General features: G+C 42.1%; 2 protein-coding genes across 6 annotated transcripts in view; one reads left to right on the forward strand and one right to left on the reverse strand.

Moving 5' to 3' along the window:
- Positions 1 to 17,504, reverse strand: part of LOC126555956 (sodium-dependent neutral amino acid transporter B(0)AT3) — a 223,413-nt gene extending 205,909 nt beyond the window's left edge. The window contains exons 1-10 of one of the 4 annotated variants that reach the window (XM_050211094.1): positions 17,096 to 17,504; positions 6,075 to 6,307; positions 5,429 to 6,003; positions 4,806 to 4,953; positions 4,534 to 4,735; positions 4,308 to 4,467; positions 4,068 to 4,230; positions 3,796 to 3,996; positions 2,545 to 2,613; positions 890 to 1,113 (exon numbers count right to left, since the gene is read on the reverse strand). In XM_050211094.1, coding sequence (XP_050067051.1) covers positions 913 to 1,113; positions 2,545 to 2,613; positions 3,796 to 3,996; positions 4,068 to 4,230; positions 4,308 to 4,467; positions 4,534 to 4,735; positions 4,806 to 4,953; positions 5,429 to 6,003; positions 6,075 to 6,307; positions 17,096 to 17,384 — 2,241 coding nt within the window. In that variant the 5' untranslated portion in view covers positions 17,385 to 17,504 and the 3' untranslated portion in view covers positions 890 to 912. Of the gene's footprint in view, positions 1 to 889; positions 1,120 to 1,885; positions 1,951 to 2,544; positions 2,614 to 3,795; positions 3,997 to 4,067; positions 4,231 to 4,307; positions 4,468 to 4,533; positions 4,736 to 4,805; positions 4,954 to 5,428; positions 6,004 to 6,074; positions 6,308 to 17,095 lie in introns of those variants that run through there. The other 3 variants (XM_050211097.1, XM_050211096.1, XM_050211095.1) reach the window with 3 other exon arrangements.
- Positions 1 to 26,254, forward strand: part of LOC126568830 (serine/threonine-protein kinase ULK2) — a 373,161-nt gene that overhangs the window by 151,611 nt on the left and 195,296 nt on the right. The window lies entirely within an intron of this gene.

The following is a 26,254-nucleotide window of genomic DNA, read 5'->3' on the forward strand; positions in this document are numbered from 1 at the left end:
TTCCTTAAAATAATAACCATTCTAGTTTGTGAAATATAATTTTTCAAACTGTTTTTCACATTCCAAAACATAAAAATAGGTAGATTGATAGTGCAATAGAACAATACATAAAATGAATCTATTTTCCTACAAAAGGATAGCTTATACCGTCTCGTCTAATTCTCGCTTATAATTACCATATTGTCATTGAATTGATAGATTCGGCAATGGATGGCTCTCTTTGCTTATGCTTTCACAACTGCTGTCTCCTCTACTAAGTGCGTTTGAGTAATATGACGGTTCTAGGTTCACACGACAACCAAGTGGGGAGGAGCAGAAATAGCAATGGTTTGCTGCAAATTTCGGTAGCAATTTCGTCAACTTTTAAGTCTATCGGGCATTACGTGGCGCAGGTAGGCTAGCATTTTAGATGCAACAGCAAACTCTAAGAGTTCTTATCGTGTTCTTCCCATTTGGTTGGATAGAATTTTTGCATTTTTTTTTTTTGGATGTATGTAAGGGTTAAGCGTTTTTGAGCACTTTAACACCGTTTCTCTAATTGGTAACTGACACTAATAGTAACACGCTAGCATTTATACATGGATGCTGTGGCGGCTGTCGATGACTGCTGCTGAAACGTTCGTATGGTGGCTACTTTGCTAGTGCGTCTCCTCCACCAGGAAAGCCGCACTGCATTTTGGAGTATTCTTGTGTGTACTGTAGTTTCGTTAGTGAGCAATAACGCTTCTCAAGTTTTGCTTAAACGTTACTTAACCACATCGTTCGTGCGTATCTGTGCGTTGGATGTTGTGTGTGTTAATTTCGTGCGCTCCTCAAACACACATCCTCACGGTGCAACAGCTCACATCCCCATCGTAGAATTTCGTTTCGTTCAGTACAGGGGTGCCACGCGGCTAGAGGATCGCGTTCAGTCTACTGCTTCATGATGGATTTTCGGGTGCTGGTACTAGTGATGCTGGTGGTGACGAGAGTCGCATTGTTACCGGTACCGGTGGTGGAAGTGTTGGTGACGTTCGAACTGCCATTGCCGTAACTAGCGCTACCGGAGCTGGTTCGATTGGTTTTGCCGGGTGATGTTTTACCACTGCGTTTGCTAGCGTCATCGGTTTTCGTCTATAACTTTCAAGTAATAAACTCCATGTCAATGTCACTTTGACGCGTGCGAGCCAAACACTACGACGGCTAACAGGGATGCACACTACTAACCTAGCACTACTACATTTGCCAGGCAAAAGTCACTATCAAGAACAGCTAGAGTGATCGGATTCGACAATGTGGCGATCGATGTGGATAGAATGATGATGCTACCGTACGACATTCAATGATGGCGAGACAGTCAAAGAAACAAACTTCAAAGATGATGCAAGAAAAGTTTTGCAAAGTGAACATTTAAAGGGTGCGTTAGTTCAAGAAACGGTGGTGCACAGTAAAACGGATTGACAGTTAAAGAGAACCTGTGATTGTCTCGTTGTGGAAGTGTTGCTGGCCAAGCCGAAGTGAGGGATTTAGAATTGTACTTTCTTTGCAAAGTTTTTGCGAGCTTGGGAGAAACACTTTTTCGCGGGCAGATATGATGATGATGATGATACCAATAATCGGGTGGAAGATACTTTTGGTACGTGCATGCGCTTCACCGCGATGAGCTACATTAGTACGTGAGCTTCAGACTTGGTCAGGATTTGTTTGGTTTCTAGCGTACCTATATCCTAGTGAAGCAACCAACATGAGAGAGCACAGCACACTACAACGGATGGCGATGTTTGGGTATGAAGTGGCCGGTATGATGCGATGTTTGTTTTGCACCGACTTTTGTCTCGGAATGCGATGAATAGGACACACATGTGTGTTTTTTTTGTTATTAGCTTGGTTTTTTAATTATGTATGCTACATATATCACTTGGAGTTAGTTTCGTGTTAGTTTTCTTTTTGCTTGAAAATTTATGAGCGTATCTACGATGAAGAGAACGGAGAAAAAAAACAGAGAAGAAAGAGAAAAGAGTTTGGGAAGAAACAGGAAATGGACGAGGATACATCAAGTTAGTATTCATGAATAGTACGAGATGAGCGGATGAATTTATAGCAAGCAAAATGGCTGTGCGAAATAAGAATCAGTGTTAACAATTCTATGCTTTCGTGGAAGAAAACAAAACTGGAGCTCGTCAATAAGCAAAATTGAAAATTTAATGTAATGTTATTTTTGAATTAAAATTAAGATAAGACTGGGGGTTTTTTTTATTAAACCCAAATTGCTAAATGTTACTTGAAAGTTGATACTAATAAATCATTACTAAATAGCTCGAGCACCTATTGTTAACACTGCTATATTTTTCACCGTTTGATGAAATACAACAAGTAAATGATTTAGGATCGTATAATGATTTGGTATGTCATGAAACATCAATAAAAATACAGCCATCATACTAATACGTTTTGATTTGATGAAAAATTCAGACAATTAGGACAATAAAATTCATTCTACACTGAATGAGAGGATGACGATGATTATTGGCATTGTATTGGCGTGTAAAATACGGTAAAACTTACATCAAAATCACCGATCGTGAATCGTGTAGCCGCCAGCGACTGTGGAGGTGGTAAGTCAGGGCTAACGACCTGTGTTAAGTATGATGATTCGTTTGACGGATGAACACGTTACGCATTACGGTTAGTTCGAGTTCATTTTGCAGATTGCACACCAAAGCAAGCACACATAGCAGGTTATAATGGCAAATGGAACATCGAATGAGCAATATAGATCGGTATTTAAGTGTGTTATAAATGTATCCCCATGTGGCCAAGTGGACAGAGCACAACCAGAAAGAGAAGAGAGAAGGAGAGAAAGAAGAATTTTTAGCATGAATCGATGAATTAGTACAAATGTTACAGACAATTCTTGTGAAGCTTAACATGGAATGATGGAACGTTGGCGATGTGATTTTGAGGTGAACGTTAAACGAAAGAACTTAAAGCCTTACGGTGATGTTGGGAGAAAACATTACAATAGTACTAATAAGTAACTTAAATGCTATTTTATACCTTTTTGTAACATAAAATGAAACTTATTCAAACCTATTTAAATTAACTTATTTAAAATTTGTCTTAAAATTAAAATTGGCTTTTAAAATACATTTTCAGAGTTTTATGTTAAAAACCCGACCAATAAGAAAAAAAAATTGAAGCTCCAACAAATGTTTAAGTAACCAATTACTTATCATGTATCATGTTTAAGTATCATGGAGATTCCTGAGATGTTTGTTGATACGGCGTTCATTTAATTGTCGCGGATAAAGTGGTCCAAATCTCTCCTGGACCGTCCTAGGGAAGAATGGACTGATAATCTGCTTGTAAACCGATGTTACGATGATTTCTTGTCTTGTTTCCCTCGAAAAACTACATTGATACTGCCTGCCTGTCAAGCCAAATGGTTTTCTATGAAATATTGTTCCTTTTACAGTCCAATTGAGACAGTCCAGGCCAAGCGTTTCATAGATTACCGCGTCAAGTATCAATTTATTACGTTATCTTCACGTTTACAGTAATAATAAGGCGCTATTTGTAAACTATGACTATTTTTAACTTAACTATTCTTTGCGTGATAATTTCTAATAAACATTATATTATGCATTTTTACAATGTCAGATTTGCCCCAGATCATTGGGGCAAATTATTTTGTTTCGAAATAAGGTGTCGTTAGATGCCGTTTTAATTATAACATACGACGTACCTTTTGTACGTTATGTGACAAAATATAACCAAAATATTGCGTATGAAATATTTGAAACCCATAATACTTACGTCGTCTTCATCAATCATTTCCTTCGTCGAGGCTGTCGTCTCGTTTCTTCGGATCGATCCCTGATGTATGTCGAGATCAACCTTCAGTATCTGGAACCGCCGGAGTAGGAAGACTACTGGCATAGGCAATACACCAGCCACAATCATCGCCAATGCGATGCCCATCACCCAATTAGGATATGCTTTGTTTTCGACAATTCCCTGTGGAAAAAAAGGCAGGAGGGTAAATAACTTCTTCGTTGCATACGCTACGCTGTGGTCGCTAGATTTACCAATTCCCCGTTCCATGCACCGTACGTTGGATTACGTAGTATCATCGAAAGTATAGAAGACAGCAGAATGCAGCCCATGATGGCTGGGCCAATGTATCGCCAGGTCATTTGCCAGTAAAGACCTGGCCGAATGCCTGTCATTTGGTAGATATCTTCCGTGAATCTTTTTAAGGATAGGAAAAAACGTGTTTTAATAAGTATTACAAAAAATATAAAAGAAGACAAAGAGGCTTCACTTACTTCTCGTGTCCGTAGATGTATATAACTGCAATCATTTCCATCAGTGCAACCACGACCAGTCCGATCGTACCGGCAAAAGAATCGAACATTTTAAGCCAATATTCGCCGGCACCGGTAGTGAAAATGAGACCCACCGAGAAACAGAACGCACAGACAACGCCTGGAAAAGTTGAGAAATAAAATATTAATAGTAGATGCAACACTTATTTCAAACCGTAGTACTTACCAGTAACGTATGGTTTCCGGATCCTCTTGAAGATGTCAATATCAAAAATGGTACAAAGCATTCCTTCCAGAATACCGATCTGAGATCCTAAGCCTAGAGAGAGCAACATGGTGAAAAATAGCACAGCCCAGAAGGGAGAACCAGGTAATTCGACGATAGCTTCAGTGAATACGATGAACGCCAGACCAGTTCCTTCAGCAGCCTACAATGTACATAGTACAAACAGATACTTGAAATTTTGGAACTACAGCATCCAAAGACCGCGAGCTTACGCTGGACAATTGATCCTCCAGGCTACATTTTTCAAATTCCCACTCTTTTGTCATTGTGTCGTTTAGACTGGCCATCACGTTCTCGTACTCGCTGTGATCAACGTCCATCGATAGAAGTAGGTTGTGTTTCACTAAAATATGCTTATTTCTGTGGATAGACAGACAATTATTTATATTATTTAGAAACTTTATAGTAGCGATCTTTACTCTTCCCGAAGCCGGATTTATCAGACTGCGAGATATTCCGGAGTTTACACCGAAGTAACTCCGGAACTACTAGCGGGAGGAAGTGGTGAGAATGCGGAGGTGACACAGGAATTAGTCAGGAGTCGACAGCGATTTCAATTTCGATTTTGAATCCGAAGTTGATTCGGCAGTTGATTCTGCAGTGCACTTCGGAGTTACTATCGGAGATTACTCCGGATTTAACTCTGGATTACTTCGGAGTAAAATCCGAATACAATTCCGTTGCCAACATCAGATTACTCCGGATTTAATCCCAGAATTAATTCCGTATATTTTTCGGAGTTGAATCCGGTTTTTATACGTCGGAGTTGAAGTAGATTCATGAATCCACTCCGGAATTCCCACCACTACTTTACAGCATCGTTGCAACTACTTACACTTGGATACATCTATCCACTCCTAGCGTAGCCTTATAGCCTAAGATGGCAAAGATAACGACGCTGGCGTAGATGGCGGTGATCGCGTTACACACGGACACTAGCAGCACATCACGCACACAGTTGTTCTTGGGCGTGTTGTAGCTGCCGAACGCAATCAACGATCCGAATGCCAGCCCAAACGAGTAAAAGACTTGCGTGGCCGCATCGAGCCATACCGTTGGTTCGAGCAGCTTCTCCACCTTGGGCGTATACATGTGCATTAGCCCGGCACCGGCCCCTTTGAGGGTAATACCACGGATGAAGAAAATCGTCAGCACGATGTACGGAAAGAGGGAGGTAAAGTACACTACTTTGCCCGAGCTCTGGATACCCTTCATCACGATGAAGAACACCACGGTCCAGGACAGCATGAGGCAGAGTACGATCCACCATTTGAAGCCCCCGGTTTCGTCTATGCTGGGTGCCGCGTCCAGCGTGGTACGATACCAGAAGTATGCCGTCTCGGAGGACCGTTCACACTCCTCGACGTCAGTGCCGTTCAACTGAGGACATACTGCCCATGGCAAGGGATACTATGGAAAAGAGAAGAACATACCATAAGGAAAGAACATCTTCAACCTATGAGACTAACTTCCAAACTTACCCTAAAGCTGTTGAAAAAGTAGTAGAAGCACCAGGTAATGATAACATTATAGTAGATCGCGACAAACAGCGTAACGATGCAGGAGCTGATGCCGATTCCACCGAGCCACGGATGGATTGTGTTCCAGACGCCCAGCGCACCGAGCCTCATTCGCTGGCCCATGCCGAGCTCGATCAGAAACAGCGGAATACCCTCAAGAATCAGCATAATCATGAAGGGTATGAGAAAAGCTCCTGTGAAGCAAAGAAAACACACCCATTACTCACGATGCACGATGGGCACGCTATCTAGCAATGAGAAGAAGTACGTTTGCGTACGGCCAGAACGAAGTGGATTTGTGTTGATAGTACGAGGTGAGGAGTTTTTTTTGTTATGCCTTGCTCTAGATAAAATTGTCACCACGATATGAAATTGAGTTCTCTTGTTCGAACGTGTGTATTTCCCGGGAGTGCTTTTATCGTCGTATCTTGCTTTGATTGCGTTTACCACTTGTTTGTGCCACATGCTCAAGGTGGTAGCTAGTACCAATCACGGTAATGGAGCTAGTTGAAGCGTTAAGAGTGTTTGACACTTTTCATTGTTCTGCATGTTAGTGCAAAGCAACACATAAGGAGTTGGTGATTTGAGATATCTTTCATTGTAGCTTTGAATGTATTTACATACAGGTAGGTTTTACATTATCTAAGCAATTGTTGTTATACATCGATATTTCCTTTTTGAACTAGTTTTTAGTATTTGTTTGACAACATACGGCATCAATTAAATTGAAAAAAATGGGTTAAAGCTACTAATAGACTTTTCTATTATTCACGCTTATGGATTTCAATTACTGACAAATTCAAAAGTAAGCAGATTGTGCTAGAAGTTGTAACGTACCAACGAATCAACATAAATTGATCAATGTGTCTTTCTGATGCTTTATTGAATCATCAAGGGACAACCACGTCTAAGAAGTATTAAGTGTGGAAACGTTAAGTACTTGGCGTAAAAATTTACAGCAGACAGCAGAGTGCCAAAATAGGATCAATCTTAAGATAGGAAGCAAGTGATGAGAATTTGGTTAATTACCACAGTCTAAGTTGTTGGTTAGAATGCCATTAATGATGTCCTGTAGTGAGGACAGACCATCGAACCACATGGTATGAGCAAGTCTTCTTCTTCTCACGCCGGCCATTGAATGGCTTACTAGACTTGCCGATACTACGTAGTTGGATAGTCAGTCCCCTCTACGAGGCGACGGTCTGGATGTGATTTGAACCCCGGTTCTGCCGTTTGTCTAGTAAGCAAGTCTAGTAGGCTATTACATGGCCGGCGTGTCCTAGAAGGACGTTAAACCGAGCAGAACAGGACAAGCATAAATGGGAAATTATTAGGTCGCCCACCCTTTTTCCAGGATTCACAATCCAGGGCTCCATTTCGTCATCTACGGCTGTATCCGATCCCCTTCAAAATTTATTCCGCCTGTTCCAGTTAACGAGCTTGTTGTGCATCTCTACACCTCGGGAGGAATGGGTCGCTCCTTCATGAGGGGTGATGTGCCCGACAAGCTCACCACGTACCCCAACCTTCGTATCCCTTGACCATCGCTGCTCGTATACATCGCCAACGATAGTTGTGAGCCCCTGCCGTTCGAAAATGGCGAGTACATTGGCTCCTTCAACATAGTCCAGGACTCTTACACGTAGCAAACTACTGGACATATCAGTGTGTGAATTTTCGTGTGTTGCTTGATCCTTCCTGATAGCAGGATTTTGAGAAATTCATAGCAGGCACAATTTTCCTCAACAACTACCATCTCAAGATTGTCGCCGTCAGAAGTTTACTCCCGGGTGTAAATTTTGGAGATCTATAAGCTGATCCAATTGCTGGCATTAACTGTAATTTATTGCCTTCATCCTATAAATCAACAAAAAAAAAAGTACAGAAATAGCCAGAACATGACGCGACGCCAGATAATGACGCGCTAAAAGCAAGGGACTTACTAGTCAAACAGTATTTGTAGTAAAAGCTTACACTATTAAATATTAACACTCCCAGTGCTCACATTCTGAGATGGGGATTTTTTCGAAGACTGAATAAGATTTTCAACAAAATCTTAGGTTTCTTAATTAGGAGGAATCATCCTCTTATGGATGATTCCTGCAGCTAAGCAGCAATACAATCTGCTAACTAAGTAAATATCTAAAATGTTTTCAACCCACTTTTTAGCGACCTTTTTTGCCCTCCTTTTAATAAGCAACATTCATAATCGGGTTTGTAAAAAAAAAATCAGTTTAATTTACAATATATTAGCACCCAGTGTCCATCATTCCCGTAAAGGTAAGAAAGATTTTGGTGGTTCGAAAAAAACCTGTTAACAAACGGATTCACTAAACCCGCTTGCTGCATACTGCTAATTACAATCCTTGCTGTTTGCCTGTAGCTGCGGACGGGGATAATTGGGAACCGTTGGCTAGATTTTCGCCAGCCCCGCCAATGGTTCTGTCCGTCACGGCAAAAGGGCATCGTCGATTCGTTTCGCTACGTTCCTTCGACCGTGATGAAGCCACGGTTGTCGATCTTTCGTGTGCCGATGGTTCGTGCTGGATTAGCCTAGCTTTAGGCGCACTAATCATTTCCATGCGAAGGCGCCACGTGCCCGTGGTGCTTGGCTGTCTGGGCCGGTCTGGTATGGCACACGTAAGCTCACCGGTGTGTTACGAACCGCGTTGAAGCGAACGAATCGATCGTCTGGCAGCGGGTTTATGCCAATAGTTAACGGCAGAATATGCCGAAGGATGGCATGACAGCGGGTTATTTATTCCTGCCCGAAAGCAACCCAGGTTGATGTTGCAAGGTCAAAGCTGGGAAAACAAATTTTCCCTTTCATATTTATAAATAGTAGCGAGTACCGGGGAAAAGTTGCATTCTGACACATTTTTTTCAACCTTTTCCCATACTCTTCTTTTACCTTTTTTCTATTCAATCCCAGTAACTGGACGCGAATAGGTTCGTGCATGTCAGCTCTTGCGTCTGGTGTAACACATCAAACTACTCTTTGCTACAGGTCATACCAACTGGGTGCCCACTGGATGGGTGTTGGGAGGAGGAAAAGCCAACAAAAGGGTTGCATTAGTGCACAGCAGTGGTGGTCTTGCTTTGTATTTATTATGATTATAATTTCCTCAGTACTCGTTGTTTGCTGATTATAGCATGCACGCGCTGTATGCGAGAATGCAAAATGTGTAAGAATGTCAGTTGTGGGGATTTTCAATTGATTGTAGTTTGAAAATGAAAATTAAAAGCCATTGTGAAGTAGGTTACAAATTGAAAATTTCATCTTTCCAAAAATTGCTTGATTGCGGTAGCTGAATTAAATAAATATATGAATTGTCAAATATAATTAGAAGATTATAAAATATGTTAGTAACAATTTATGGCACATTAAATAAAGGCGGTTTGCTCTGTAGAATACTTCACACATCGTTTAAAAATTATACCCCATCATTAGAACACAAAAAAGACCGTATAACACCCAGATTCCATGCAAAAACTGCTCGTTAAACGGTTTCCGTAATTAAAATTCGTAGGAAACAGCTTCAAACGAACCGATGCAGAGTTCCAGTGCACACGAGAGTGCACTGTCGTTTCTCCGAAAACAGCTGTTTGCCATCAGCCTTCGTTAAATTAGCTTTATTCATGGCAACAAGGAACGCCGCATGTGTGGCGGGAAACTGTTTATAATTACTAAATGACTCATTTGGCCATAAAAGCCCACTAGAGATGCTTCAATTAATCATCCACTTAAGATGCATGTCGGAATGCATAAGCTTATTCGAAAGATGTACTTTCTCCAAAAGTTATTTAAATTATTCGTTGTTTTGAAAAAATGTTATGACAATCATACGGAATTGCACTCAATTCCATTTATATTATTATCTGCTTTTTTATTCATCACAAACAGAAAATCCTTTCGGTCTAATGCTCGGTAAACTGTTCCTCATCGTTTCCAAGCCGGACAAGCCGGTGTCATTGAAAAAAGGCTGTCAACTTGCTCTACTTAATGAAGTGCTTATAGTGTGGCACACGGAGAGCACCACACACGCTGCATCTGTAAATGGAAGCGCATTGTAAATCACTTCTCCAGCCGTATGGCTGGAACGTGCTCATTCTGATAGAAATTACTGTAACTTTCGGTTGCATTGGTCCAGCAAAAGACCAGTGGACCGGGGAGTGCACATTGAGCTATTGTTCGTCAGTCAATTTACGTGCAAAAGACCATGGGAAACGTTGTAGGATGTTATGCTATTGTAAAAAAAAAACTTCTGACATTCATTCAGTGCTCGTGCTGAGAGGAAAAATCTATTTTTACTAGGTTTTCAATGAATGGCATGGCAAAGAGGTTTATGTGATTGACATCCAATTATAATGCGTTGGGTTGGAAGTGGATAGTTTTGTGTGCAATGTTTTAATAGCATAATTGAATGTGTCTGTCACCGATATAAATCAATTTCATGTAATTCTTTGTATCAAAAACATATTCATTTCTTAACTTTCTAGAACAGGTTCTGGTAAATGGTTGATTCTCTTGAGTGAACTGCGCTCATTTCACCATCATTTGGGATAAAATGTATGCAGATATTAATTTTGTAAATGTCGTCCAGGGTACTATTTTCGAAGTGACTCCGAATCTTACGGATCTTGACTTCTTAGACTTTACTCTATATATTTATAGGGTTCATCAATTAAAGGGCCTCATTGTTCCAAAATTCCAAGCCTCTTCTACAAATGTCTTCACAACCGAAGAGTCCTAGCAGTCTAGACCAAGTTTGAATCCTTTTTGAAACCGTTGGTAATTAAGGCCTCTTCTTTAAGGTTATGTTTTTCTCATACCGTATACACCAAAAAATCTTATCGTCCAGGAGGTCTATCTATGAAAAGATCCTGTCATCTTGAAACTCATCTTACCAACGTAAGGCGTGGCGCTAAATTCTTTTTTGGATTGTGACTTTTATTTTTCGTTCTGCTTGAACTGGAAATTTCCAAAAATTGATTAACATTGCTGTATGGCAAACTACGCTATCTTATTGTTGTTTTGATCTGTCAAATCCTAAATAAAATTTTGACAGGAACATGCCAAAAAATCGGAACGATGGGGATATGCCACCAGCCTGCATAATATTGATGCGTATTAACACGGCAGGACCGGGGTTCAAATTCCATTTGGACCGTTCCCACGTAGTGAGGACTGATTATTCATCCACGTGGTATCAACAAGACCAAGGGACAAAAAATGTTGAGCTACAAGGTTTGTTTCAGATAACAATTGTCTCTTTAAATCTACGTGCTATTCGGATCTATAACTATTCTGTGAACAAGAAAAGTGGCTTTGAGGTTAAATGAATTATTATTTAGCTGACTTTGTATTAAATAACTTTTTTAAGAGATTAATTAGTTTGAACACAACTATTGAATGAAATTAATAAATAAATTATGAAATTTCTTTTTTCAGAAACTATAGGCCCCAAGGCTAGGAAGTAAATAATATTCAGACACGTCATCAGCTAGCACTACACCAACTTTGATTGCTGTCCCTGTTGTGGGAACCAAATTTAGGGTAAAAATATTTTTTTATTCCAAATACGAACACCATTTCGTCATGCCCTTATTCGATAACTCTCTCTAATGCGCCGTGATACACTATTCACGCTCATACAAAATATAACAGCAATTACTAAAATATGTCATCCCAAAAATAAAACGACTGACTGTACCGACACCACCGCGAGAAACGTCATTGGTTCGGGTATGCCATTTTTCCGTTTAATATTTCATGCTCTAGTTTAATGTAGCGCCAACGATTTTCTATGGCATCACCCAGTTCACCTCCCCAGCACCCCAACACGCCCCACGTGTAAGCGTCACGGGCGCGAGTCGCTCTTTATTGCGATCAAGTGCATCGTCATTTTCCCGCTTTTCAGCCGATGCCATACGCTGTGTTGCATTCAGCGATTCCTTCCCCTGCCGTACCTCACAGTGTTTCCATCGGGTATTTGTGGGTTAGCAGTGGTCCCGGTGCGCTATATGTGTGTTTCATAACACAGTTTCCTCGTGCGAGCTACCCGACGGCAATGGCGAGAGACATTGTGGGATATGGTGTCCGCAAACCTGGCACCTGCCAATCACCGAGGCACTGTGTAAATGTGAACGCTGCTCGCCGTTGTAGGTCACAGCACCAGTGTCTAGGGCGTCGTGACACGCAATCTTCGTTACAGCGGTGCAAGAGGATGTTGTGTTTTGCCACGATTTCCCACACGCTTCCTTCCGCCTAGCAAGATTTTCCTTTCCAGACAAATACCTTCACCGACACGGGGGTGGATTGATCGTGAAAAATAACATTTATCAAAACACTTGCCGGTCGCCATACTACAGCACACGCTAGCATACATACGAAGTTCATGATGCAATTTCAATCGATTGGAAAGCTGGACTTTACACTTCCTCGCTCGATTGATCGATTATAGGCCCTTGCTGCGACGGAACTTTGCACCGCGACGTATTTATAGTGGTTGTCGAACCAAAAGCAAAAGACCGGCACCAATGTAGAGCAGCACGCAAACAACGCTAGCTGGCGCCACTCGAGCGATTTTCATTGGCATCCGTCGGGGACGGCGGGCATTTACACGCGGGTGAAGGTGGCGAAACGAAGGTCTGTGTCATAGGTGAGAAAAATGTGCCCGGCACCGGGGTGGGCTTTGGGGGCGTACCGGTACGGGTTTATTTTCCATCAGTTGAGTCAACGTCTTGCTGCTGAGGTGCGCATTGAAAATCTGGATAGCAGGTAAAAAGGGGCTAATGTTTCATTTCTCAGGCATTTTCCCTGCCGTGAGGCACACACATGATCCATGCGTTATTTTTAACAGCATGTGATGTGCCACTGTCAAACTGCTGGTCGCGTTGAACGTCAACCAAAGTGATGCATTTGTTTACGTTTGTGGGAGGGTGAAAGTTTGACTAAACAAATCGGGAGCATTTGTTTTTCTACCAATGCTTAGAGTACACTATTTGAGTACCGAATGAGTAATGGCTTCCGTCAATGTACTGTCGTCTTGATCGTCGTCTTGATTAACACTGACCAGCGAAAACAATTACGTACCCCCATCGAATGTGTGCGGCTAATACCGCCGTATACCTTCAATTAATGCAAACCACAGCACCCCTCGCAGTGCCAGTGCTGTGGTCCGTCAGGTGGTTGTTACTGCCAATTCAGTTCGTTGGCAGTGTGTAATTGACTTCCCTTAGCGCGAAAGAGAGTGAGCGCTAATCGAAGGGTTGCGAAAATTGCACCAACCAACCAACCAAGTGCCAACGTTCGTTTAATGACGCAAAATCTGTGCAATTTGTATTGTCCGATCGATCAATGAGGTGCGCTCGAATGTCACTGGCGAGCTTTCTAGTGGTTGGGTGTGTATAGACAACGCTTCGTCCATCGTGAACTTGTGGCTCGAGCTCAAGGGCGGAAGGCGCCTTCGAATGATTTTGCCGGTATCTAATAGGAGAGCGCAACAGATATACGATCGCGGGAAGATGGCGATGACTGATGAATGAAATACAATTGCCGGTCGATAGCATCGGACGAGGCAAGATCAAGGTTGATCACGTTAACCGTTTAACGGTTGTGATGGAGGCGCCTAGCTTTTGGCTTGGTTGATATTGATATCCTTCGCACAGTGATAAAAGAATGATGACAAAATTTGAAGGTAAATATAAATCTGTTTTGAAAGTTGTGTTTATTGCTTGTCTTGAATAACTAGATGCGTTAAATATTTGTAAGAAAATTTTACTTAAAAATTCAAAAATTAATATTTTTATTCCCAAATAAAATTACAAATCTGTACTTGAAAAATATTTATTTTTGCCAAAGCAGCATTTTTATTACAATTTTATGGTGTCAGGGTGGCAAGAGGCACTAGTCTGCAAACTCTGCACGCTGCACGACCAGGGCCCAAATCCCGTCCGGGCACTACTAACGTCTTGCTGACTTATATTCCAAGACTGACGAGATCCTCCAGACAATATAGAAGATTGACGATCTTCAATTTAGATTTGAATGCTAGCAAATTTTTATTTTTTTTTTGCGGCAGTGTGTTAAACATGTTCATGCTAGTTCATGACTAAATCGAGTTTTCTCTCGCTTGTGGTTGTTTTTGAAGAAAATTTAACTCGGATGTATCAGATGGGTACAGTATCAATCTTTTGGGATCACTTAGGCGTTAGTAGCTCATAATAATTTGTTCCAAGCTGGTTCCAATGAATGTGGATCATGAATTACGTCCAAACATACATTACCCGAGTGGCGGAAATTTATCAATAATAAATTTATTGCCTAATAAGCTTTCGTAGGTAAACGCGTAGCTTGAAAGAGCCTGGTGTATACAGATATGTGGAGATATCTTTTGTTAGGCATCAGAAGCAGAGTATTTGAGTGGTAAAGTAATATAAAACAAGGTATAAGGATGGCCGGGTGGTAGGGGCAACAACGGCGCCGATCTTGCCACCCCATCCGGGTCATTCTCACGTAGTGAGGACTGACTAAACTATAGTGATGAGAATAACTACTCCTTTCAAAGAATTAAATCACTCTTACTTCATTCCCCATTGCGGTTCAATTCTTATAACAACTCTTTTGAGAGTCGTGATTCGCAAAGAGTTTAAACAACTCACTTGGGTTTTTGAATCGCAAAGAATTTTTAAATCTTTTTTGGGATTCATTTCGCAGAAAGTTTTTTTTTTCAAAACATTAGAGATTTGAGTCGCAGAAATTTGCAAAACTCTTTTGCGATTCGAATCTCTCTGCCGATTAGCAACTCACTCAGAGTGAGTTTTATTATTACGATTCCCAAAGAGTTGAAAAAATTCTTTGCGATTCGCTTCTCAATTGATTTGTTGATACTCTTTGCGATTCAAATCAGAAACGAGTTGTTAAAACTCTTTCTCATTGTGAAATATATTCACGAAAGGGGGCTGGCTGTGATATTTGGAGGAAATTGGAATAGGAAAGTGTACACCTTTATCGCTGGTCGGTTTGCAACTGTATATTCGTTTGTCCTTTTTTGTATATAATATTTCATGCAGTTCATAATTCGTGTAGATCGAGCAGTTTCTAACGTCGAGTAGTTTATAACCTAATCTTAGTTTCCTAACGCTTTGTTTTATGCAATTCAAATTTATGTTCGAAAATAATTATTCTAATTCCAACACTCATTGCAGAGATTTAACTACGTGGTACCACTGGTAAGTGATTTAATGGCCGGCGGGATCTAGAAGGTCATAGAGCCGAGAAGAAGAAATAGTATAGAAAAAGGTATGGAGAGTTCTCTTAATAGATAATCATAAGAACTTTGGAAGAGAAGAATATATAATTTTATAATTTGTGCGTGATTATAGAATTTGCGTGAATTTTGTTGATACTGCGTTGTTGAATATAACAACGTGAATAAAAGCGCTTCAGTCCTTTATTCATTATTAAATTGGAGACAGCTTGTTTATACACGTATAACAGTTCAGCAAAACTTTCAGCCCAATCATGATGCGATTCAAATAAACAATGGAAAGCGTTTCTTCGGAATGCTGTAGCGGAATGTTTAGGAAAGAACACTGTTTAATCGATTGTGGGAAAAGTAGCATTTAAACTTTACCAACTTAGCTAGCAATCGTATACTATCAATAGGCACGATAGATGACTAAAATGCTCCTGCATGATAATGATGTATCAATATTGTCCCAACTTTAGAATACAATATCTCTTCAAATTATCTTGTTTGCAAGCTTGCTTTACTGTACAAACACACAACTATTGTAGAATTATCGCTAGCCCAACATGCGTGGTACGCAGATTGATAAATTTGACCCTGGTAAGCAAAACTTTTAAAGCGATGAAAAAATAGGTACCGATTCCATTTTGTAAGATGCTCAGAACGGGAATGAGACTAGGTCATGTGTTGCCTTCTAGGTTTCTATTAACGTCTAAAATACCCGCTGTCAGTATCAATCGAAACGCGAATCGTACCAACCAATGGGTGCTGATTGGAACAAATTTCCGTAATTGATACGAAATGCAGTGTGTACGTTGGCAGTTGCAGCAAACCGGGGGTAAGCGTGAAGGAAGGGAGGACAACGGGAAGTGTTCGATAATAAATTAGAGACTCAATGTGATTGTTCCCTACGGAGCACGGAAAGAGCTGTGTACTGTGTAGTAAGTTGGTTTGTAGTAGGTGTTTGATATTTAAAAATACAGTTCAAAGACGATGGTCCGGTACAGTGGCCTAGATGATAGAGGCGTCAGTCTTTAAACGGGGATCCGGGGATCGAACCTTATTCGAGCAGTTTAGCCGTAGTGGATTGTTTGTAATTCTAGTAAATCATTAGATAATAAGCATGACCATAATTGATCAGATCGTTAGACCAATAAAACAAAACTCAAAGATTTCTTCATGCATTGAACGAAATTAATTCAAGCTTTAAAAAATTTGGTATAAGAATTTTCGTAACCTATCATGCTATTGTTTAATTTTCCTGGACTCTTGCCCAGAGCAAAAGAGATTACCATTCATGCCGTAAAAAAGACACAAACAAGTATTGTTTCAATTCCTGAACGAATAAGAATCTTATCTATGCAGTCTTAGAGACCAGGAGCTAAATGTCATTTCATGCATGTACTGCGAAATTAATTTTACCCTTGTCTTAATCAAGAGCTACAGAACGAACGGCAGACAGGTGTAAGTGAAATAAAATGCTCGCCAAATTCGGATAGCTTAACACGAGCCTGCATAAGCCACCCTACCATGCGACCATCCATTAGTCCCATCTACTGGCTCAGCGAAATTGATTTTAATTCAATAATTTATCACCCTGCCCTGACGGTACATCTGTTCGTGAATGGTTTTTGGCACCGGAATACCGGGCAGAAGGAAAATATCGATCGAAGCTGAGATCCGTACCGGATTAGTTGGGAAAACGATAAAAAAAAAACTCAGACTTACCTCCACCGTTCTGCTGGCATAGATACGGAAACCGCCAGATGTTGCCAAGCCCAACCGAGTATCCAATAATACTGAGGAAAAATTGCATCTTGCCAGACCAGGCCGCCCGGTCCGGATCGCCGTCCGGCAGCGCACCGGCACCTTCCCGCGATCCGATCGAGCTGCGGTCCGGCGGTGACAGCATGATCGTGACACCGTGCGTACCGTCGCCGCGCGCACGTGTGTTGAGCGGGGCCATCTCGTGCCCGTTGTTCCGCGGACCCGGCACCCCGTCCACCTTAGTCGTCATCGTCACTGGGCGGGTCGTCAGTGGGTAACCGTCGTTGTGTTGGCTGCGGATCCGTTGTGCACCACTTTACGATGTCACGCTTCGAGTGCCGATCCAATGTCACGGTTTTACCGCCGGGAGCTGATTCACCGAACTGTGGAAGCAAAAAAAAAAAAACGCAGATGAGTCGTCACATTTAATTAGCACGCAACAAAACAACGTTCTTTCCGATCATTGTGTTAAGATGGGTTCGGCCCGCTGGGAATATGCTTCTCACGAGAGCTCATTTTGTAACGGGTGACATCGTTTATGGTTCAGTACGCTGTAAGCCAGAGGGCAGGTTGGAATGAATGGTGTGTGCGATGAGCTGTGTGCGTTACGTTTGTGGGAGGCAGGCAATGTAGTATAAATTATCCCTTAGGCGAGGTTTATGTGTGTGGCACAAGTACTGGATTCATGCGTATACGGGTACTGCTGATATGCAATTCGATACGGCACGTGTACAAACAGAATGAGTATTATTGTGTTGCACAAGACACAAGAAACACTATTTAATTTTAGAGTACTCCACTGAAACAGTGTAAATCGAAATCTGGGATAAATCTGGATATTTAAAAAAATTAATGCAAAAAAAAATATCCAAATGTATTTAATTTTAAGCCTCAAATAGAGCTTCTTAGTCCAAAACTCCCAACATGTTTCATGGTAGTGACGGGAAATTTCTTTTTTTTTCGGGACAGAACGGAATGGAACTAGTTTTTGGTAGAAAGGAATTGAACTAACCTACTAGGTTCTTAGAATCTATGTCAATACAATGAAAAATTTCAAAGTTTCTTTCCAGCATTAGTCGTCAGTCTAGTCACCTCGTCTAGACAGCGTAATCGTGGATCAGCTTTATAAAGGAAAATACAAGTTGCCAGTTGGGGCAGCCCGGTGGTGTAGACGATAGCGGTTCCGGTCTTCAAACGACAAGACCGGGGTTCAAATCCTATCCGAACCGTCCCCCCGTAGAGAGGACTGACTATCCAACAACGTGGTATCGGGCAATCTAGTAAGCCATTTCAATGGCCGGCATAACCTTGGAGGTCGTTAAGCCAAGAAGAAGAAGAAGACAAGTGCCCAGGAACGTTTTAACATTCTCAATGACAGTAAAATGAGGGTAAAAAACCTACTTCGCGATATTGTTTGAACATAGCTTAGGTTCGATCGATCCATTAAAGAAACAAAGGTTCCGAATAAAATTTCCACTCTCTTATGCATGGATTTATTTTAAATACTTTTGTAAAAAATACTAAAGAAGGGTAATCCCGATGTAATTAGATTCTGATAGTTATTTTTCTACTTGGCTTAACGACCTTCTAGCCGGCCGACGATTGGCTTACTAGACTTGCTGTCACCACGTAGTTGGATTGCCACGGAGGAATGGTCTGGATGACATTTGAACACCGGTTCTGCTCCCTTTTGTATGCATTTGTATGCAAAGCTTACAATTTCTAAAAAAAAACAGTGGCAGATTAACCTACGGTCGTCAGGAAGGACCCATCGCCGACAGAACCCCAAAAATCTTCCCGGCGAACAATTTTAATTGTGATGGGCCTTCATATTCATTCCGCCTAGGGACTCAAAACAGTTTGATAGGGGATCAAGCTGCTAATAAACTGTTTCTAAGGGGTTCTACAATGTATTCCAGAATGTCTTGAAATATGTGCCGTTTTCGATAAAACAAGCACTAGCGTATTGTTAAGTATTTTTAGTATTGTTAATAAGTAATATATGTATTTAGTAATTCCAGTTTACGTAGCGAATGTGTAAAAATATACAACAATAATGCGCCATGTGTATATGTTGACAAAATGGTCAAAAATTAACTAAACCCACATCGAGCGAACTATCAAATCATTTAACGTTGTAATTTGTACGTAATTTGAAGCATTGATAAGCATTGCTGATAAACAAAAACTTGTGTCAGACGTCCTAATCGCTGAGCGACATTTCCTAGCCAAAGCAACATTCATGGCAGGAAAAAGCCAGCGAACCTTTTCCCATCCATTTACACAAAATGGCGTGTCTCGATATTGATATCATTATCTGTTAATCACTTTTCGCCAAATGGAAAAAAACGACAAATCCATCCACGACCTGGGACGGATGGACACACGAACCCATTATCGTCAAAACTGGAGCAAGAGATCGAAAGGCCAGACGATTGTCAGCAAAAATGCAAAGGTGTACAAAATACAGCCAGCAGCGTACGAGTGGCGTGTATTTATATGTTCTTCCTTCGTTTTCTTAATTCTGAATTATATTCGAAGCATCCAAAAAAGATTTCCATGATTGTTAAGGTGGAGCTGAGCAGGGGCGACCTGTTTCCAACCACACTTGAGACGCCCCTGTTCCATATGCCGTACTCAAGTAGATGTTTTATCGCTTCCCAACGTATCATGATGCGCCAAGCATATCGGTAACGAGCTAGTAATACGGGGCAGGATAGATGGTACGTGTCCATCCTCTTTCGTACGAGTGAAGGAGTAAAAGAAAATAAATAAAAGGGAAATAATCACCGAAAAGTGTACCGTGTCGTGCTGGGACTCTTCAGAATTCGTGCCCGGCATCGGCCAACATATCGCACGCAGGATATTGTTGTTCGTGATCAACAGACGAAAAGAAGTTGCTGTCTATTGCTGACAGGAGAAAATTTGTGTATTTGCGATTTTATTTAGAGTTCGTATACAATGTCAAGGGCCCGATGGTGCAGTGACAGTTCCATCTAGACTGTCCCCCCGTAGTGAGGACTGACTATCCAACTACGTGATATCGGGAAGAGTCTAGTAAGCCATTTCGATGGCCGGCGTGACTTTAGAGGTCGTTAAGTCAAGTAGAAGAAGATACAATGAAAGATTACTTTACTAACTCTTCATCAAATTCAATTTAGAAAACCAAAGATGATCCATTATAAATAACAATTAAAGCAGAAGCTTTGGAACATTAAGACTACATTCACTTATAAAATAAATTATAAACTTACCAGTGATGTGCAGACTTGGTCGAGACTTGTCGAACAACACGTACAGCTGTTTGATCAATTATGTTTGATATCTTTCCGTTTTAACCACTTAATATTCACTAGAATCTGCGATCGTTAATGATACTTTTGGGAGCTTTGAAATAATTTCTCAAGCCTGTGAGAACACGAACATCACTTTGCTAAAGATCGTCGTAAGAAGTAAAAGGAAACAGTTGGTTCAATAAAATAAAATTTCCACTAGCACTTTTGCCGAAGTAACTCGCCACAGCCATCTGATCCATAACGTCACTTTTATCACTTTTTCCGAACGGCCACATAATTCAACCCGAGAAGAAAAAACAAAAACGCGCATAGTCCTTGACACGGAGGAGTTTGTGATACTGAATTTAACCTCCTCACCGGAAAACCGCCAGGTGTGCGCAATGCAGCAGGATTCACATAGCACTCGCGGCTACATACACGTGTATGCAGAGCAGAGGCCGTTAGCAGTCTGAATAATTCGATTCGATGGTGAGTTCTGTGAAGCGTTGGCATACCCTGCACCCAGGTCCTGCAAACGTTGGATCAATGTGAAACTGATGGTAAACTGTTGGGCAGCAGAATCGCTTCGAACACAACATTTGCAAATGGAGCGAAAGCCCCGACCGCACCAAGGGGTAGCGCTTTGTGCCCAGCGGGAAGTCCTTCCACTCTGGAAGGAAATGGAAAACTTGCCATTGTTTGCCAAAACGGGGTAGGGATGATTTATCCGAAAGCTAATGGATAGCGGTGGCGATCGGGAGAAGTGGAAGTCGTTGGCCCAGGCTGACCTCGTTGGTAGGTTTTGGCATGAGGACGAAAGCTTTTACACATTGCTTGGTGATCCCCGGAACTGCCGCTTTTTTGGCTCCCGTTGTTGATAATCTTACTTCCGAAAGCGAAATGATGTGGGTTGAACATCCGCTGCTTGTGCTCAATACCCCGAAAGGGTTGCCAGAATCGGGTTAATAGACGACGATTTTGAACTTTTCGACACTCCGTATGTAGACATTGGGCGATGCTGTTACGCACAAGAGGATGTGATAGGTCGCACATTAATTTGGTTTCGAACGTTTCCGTGGGCCCCATGCATAGGATACGTATTAGTGATGTAAGTGCGTGTTCCTGATCTATTTCTTGAGTATCTGCACGCTTGGTACTGACGTTTTAGGTTGTTTAGGATCTTGGACCTGGCGACAGCGGCGCCAATCTTCAAACGGCAGGACCGGGGTTCAAATCCCATTCAGTAGTGAGGACCCCTGGCCAAAGAATGTCTAGTAAGCCATTCGATGGCCGTCGTGGCCTAGAAGGTCGTCAAGCCAGAGAGATCTTAGGAGGGCATAAAATTCGAGCTGTTCGAAGCTACTTCTAATTGAAGGAAACCTCGAGCGAACTTTTGATTTATAGCGCTCTTTTCTAAGCAAAAAGAAAATGGTTCTATACAAGCTGGTAGAATAGCATAACTGGAAATGCAATAAACATCAATCCGATCTCCATTCAAATCTCAGCGAGGTATCGTCCTTCTGCTAGGATGTCAACGTATATTTGGCCACAGTTACCCTGCCTCTAGGCACGGTTGAGTAGGGCTTACAATAATGGAGTTGAGGAAACTCCATTCCTTTTCCATTCGGTCTATTCTTCAATTATAAAGCCGGCTCTTACACTTTATTCCAAATTTGACATCGAAGCACCATACAAAGTTTCTCAGAATAGTTGCGAATTCTGTGTAAAGAACGATGGAGATGTGGATGTACATAGGTACTTGTTCTTCATCGATGTTATATGATGATCATCATCAGCACTTCCTCCTTACATGCCATCCAATCTCCTTTTCTTTGAGCTTTCCTTATCCTTTGATCCTGATCCTGAGGATGTCCTTCTAGTTTTTAAGTTAGAGTTTAAGCCTGCAAATTTGTTAAGCCTTTAGGTTGTTAAAATATAACCTAATAAAGAATAAATAATTATATTTATCTAGCATTAACAGGCTTCAGCCATAGCCGGTCCGGTGGCAAAGATGACAGCAGCGCCGTTCTTCATATGGGCAAGACTGGTGATCAAATCCCATCCGGACCGGTCGCTCGCGCTTGAGTACTGTTTGTCCAACTATATGTGGTTAGCAATAATTCTCGTAAGCCGCCAGTATACGGAAGGCATGACCTAGGAAGTCGTTAAGTCTAAGTAGAAAGGACTATAACTATCCTATATAGGCTCCTTCCGTAGTATTTGTAAAATTAAAGGTCATACAAAAAAAAACCTGGACTCTTAAAAGCTTCCCTGTTTCTTGCAAATCACTACTCCGCGTGAAAAGCGATACATTTTCCGTTTCGATTCGTTACAGAGCAATTTGAAAGAATAATGTCACACATACGTGCCTTCATTTCCATGTATTTTTTTCCTAAACCAACCTCAACAACGCTTCAGAAGCAACACGTTGCTCCAGACGCATTATTGCGAAGAGCAGACAGAACGAGAGGTCGTCTGATGTGAGAAATTGGAAAGAAAAGAAGAACGCAGAACATAGCTTGAACGGGGGGAAAAAATGAAGACCAGAGGGCGCAACCAAACCGAAAGGAAGGATATCCGTTGTTAAGGTCGTAAAATAGTGTGTGTGTGTGTGTGCGAGTGTTCTTATATGTGTGGTTTACGTGAGGTCGCGAGGACTATGTGAGCAACATGGAAGACAAAAATCGCATTCCATCGTATGCTGTGTGGCTGGAGGGCATTATTTTACGCCGTTCCCTTTGTCAAGAGGCAACCAAGCTAGGAAGGATGTTTCTAGAACGAAGGGACCAACAGTGGGACTTTACAAGGCTGCATAAAAAAATGCCATTTATGCAAAAACGAGGACAGACAGTTTTGCCTCTTTTGCAAAAGAGTTCTGTGCGTGAGTACCTACGAAAACGTTGAAGTCTACCACACACACACACACACACACGCACACACTCTCAAGCACGATATGGTCTTTTGCTAACGTTTAACCGTTGAATTTCTTTAGTTAGCTAGTTTTTTTCTGGCGTTTTCGTAGCTCTTTAGAAGAAGAACGCCAACTTCAAAAACGCAACTTTCGTTGCGTTTCCTTCGTACCGTCGCCGAGGATTTGTAGCAGCAGACTAAACAAAAAACTTGGCTCTGCCAAGTAGCATTCAATCGAGCTTCTACTTTCGAAAGACGGACATGAAAAATACGTAGAATTTATGTTATTTTTAGGCCTCTGCTGTTTCCGCAAATATTGGTTTCTTGGACAGCTGCCAACAGACACAGTGCTGTAATAGAAAAGAAAAGCTTCACTCGCTGTGTTTGTGGCTTGTCTGTTTCGATTTTTGGCTGCGCTCCAGATTCAAACTAATCTGCGAATGTCACTGTGTGCTGGAAAAGGAAACTCCACCGTAGATCAACCGCGCCAAACGAGCCACCCGAAAAAAAAAGGGAAAATAGATTATTTTTATGCGAGCAAATCACCAACATCCCGAACAGGTGACAGTCGCCGGCGACACCAAACATTGGTAGAACGTTGAGTTTGGAGCGTTCTACGCACTTGAACTATATTTTCCGCACCCTGCTATGCTTTCTTGTGTCTATCCGCCTGGAGGAGATCACACACGATCACAAACTCATTGACGTCAAACGGCAAAGGACTTGCTGTCTTTGGTGGACGCCGACTTACAAACTAAACACGTCACATAAACCGCACCAAAACGATACTCTACAGCATTCGCCTAATGCGGGGTGTTAGGCTTTTGTTTTGTCTTGTTGACCGTCGACTACTTTTACACCATTTTTACACGAAGTACACACGCTCACACACACACACACACACTCCTTCGCATACGCAATATTTGTTGATTATATAATGTACTGCGCGACACGTCCTTGTACGGCGTGAAGAATGGTGAATGGAAACTATTGCAAAAATCGGCCCATCGCTCCCATTAGCTGCCCAGCAATCTCCCATGGGAGATAAACACAAACAAACTGCGATCAGATCAGCACACAAAACTTTCATCACGCGAAGGTTTCCTTTAGCAGTGCATTCATCACTTCTTGCCCAGTGTTGCGCTGTTCCGCGTTCAACCTAACTGCTGGATTACGTGCGAGGAACTCCACAGTTTTCTCCGGCATGTCTGGTAAAGCAGTGAGCAAACTGATGCTGGATGAAAAATCGATACTGAACGTCTTTTTCCCTTCCCCTGTTCCCATGCCTCCGGTGGCGAACACGGGATTCTTACACGAACTTTCACCACTCTGGATGCGGCCGAATGACCGTCACACTTGGGGCAACATCGGCTACTAGAAGCAGTGTGCTGAAACACCTGCTTGGCGTCTCCATCGTCTAACGATCGAGCGGGCAGCGGACGAATCGTTACTGTGAGATGAATTATACCACCGTACGTAGTGGTGCACAGTTCGGATGAATTGAGGCGAGAGCGAAAAGAGAGCATCGGGTAGGTCACGCGAAAAATGAACCACGGGGAGAAAGGTTCTCAGCTCAGAATTGGGGGTCTACGTCGTGAGGATGCTGCTGCTACTACTACTGTCCGGTAGACTAGGTCCAGGATGTAGACACTAATGGGCAGGCGGTGCTAACAGTCACCAACTGTGGCCTTGGCTACCGAGAGGGTCCAACGGTGACTAGAGGACCGTGCGTAGCAGCTGAACGGGGAATTAACGACCAAATGTATTAATAGGTCAGGTTTGACGACAAGGGGCATCGATTTCAAGGTTTACCTTGCGAGTGAAGAACTTACAGCCGTGATTATGAAACGATTAGCGAATGTGTATCTTCCTATAGTTGGTGCTTTGGGTGGACTAATTGGATAATGTGAAGCAAGGAAAGAAATATTGGCTATAGACATTCCGGAGATTGTAAGAGTTCTAGAGAATTAAATGGCAAGTTACAAAAATGAGCCATTGTGAGGTCGGTAGCAGAAATTGGACTCGAATTGATTTATTCGAACGTTTTTGGAGGTATTGTCAGTACTTTGAATCAATATCTGACAACGATTGATAGCACTAAACTGATCATATTTCATCAAGCCCTATCGTGTATCGAAGCCATTGTTTACACGCCACGAATGATAAACAATAATTTTGCTTGCAATCCGTTCTTAAATGTAAAACCCTTAGCACACCCATAAATTGCAAACCGTAATCGTATGCAAAATCTATCCGCACTACACCTGAACGGCAACCATCACCCTTAATGGATGGGTCTCGGATAGTCCGCGTTGCTGAAGGGACCAAACTTATGAAAACCTAATGACAGCGAAGCTGGGGAAGGGATGGAAATTTCCATCCCTTCGGTACATGGAGACGGCCACCCAGAGAACCGTATTGGACGACACCAACACAGGGAAGCACTGGACGAAGGGCGTGCGCGCGTGCTCACCAACACAAACGTATCACCGGACGCGCACGGCACGAGGAGTCTGGGAGCAGAAACGGGCACGAAAAATGCGATGACAAAAACCGCGGACCGGAAACGGTAAAGTAGTTTTATCCTTTTCCAAGACCGCGTGTCGTAAAGTGGAGTTTGTGAAGAGAAACCGAAAGAGAGGGAGGGAGACTGGAAAACACGTTGTTTCGCTGGAATTTTAAACGACTCGTTCCGATGCTATGATTCGGACAGAGATCACAGAAAAACGGTTCAATGCAGCACCACCGTTGTGTGAGGGGTTTGGCCGGAAAAATCGAATTTTCCCAGCGGTGGTGATGTGATGCAATTATGATGTACCGCGCGCGGTTGCTGTGCCGTTAAAACGTGCGCAGTTCCGACGCGGTCGTTAAAAATAGTTTCGGACCATCACGGTTGACCATTGCGGCTGTGGAACGCGTACTGGGGGTAGCTGAC

The sequence above is a fragment of the Anopheles maculipalpis genome, chromosome 2RL (genome assembly GCF_943734695.1).
Source record: "Anopheles maculipalpis chromosome 2RL, idAnoMacuDA_375_x, whole genome shotgun sequence".
NCBI classification, from domain to species: Eukaryota; Metazoa; Arthropoda; class Insecta; order Diptera; family Culicidae; genus Anopheles; species Anopheles maculipalpis.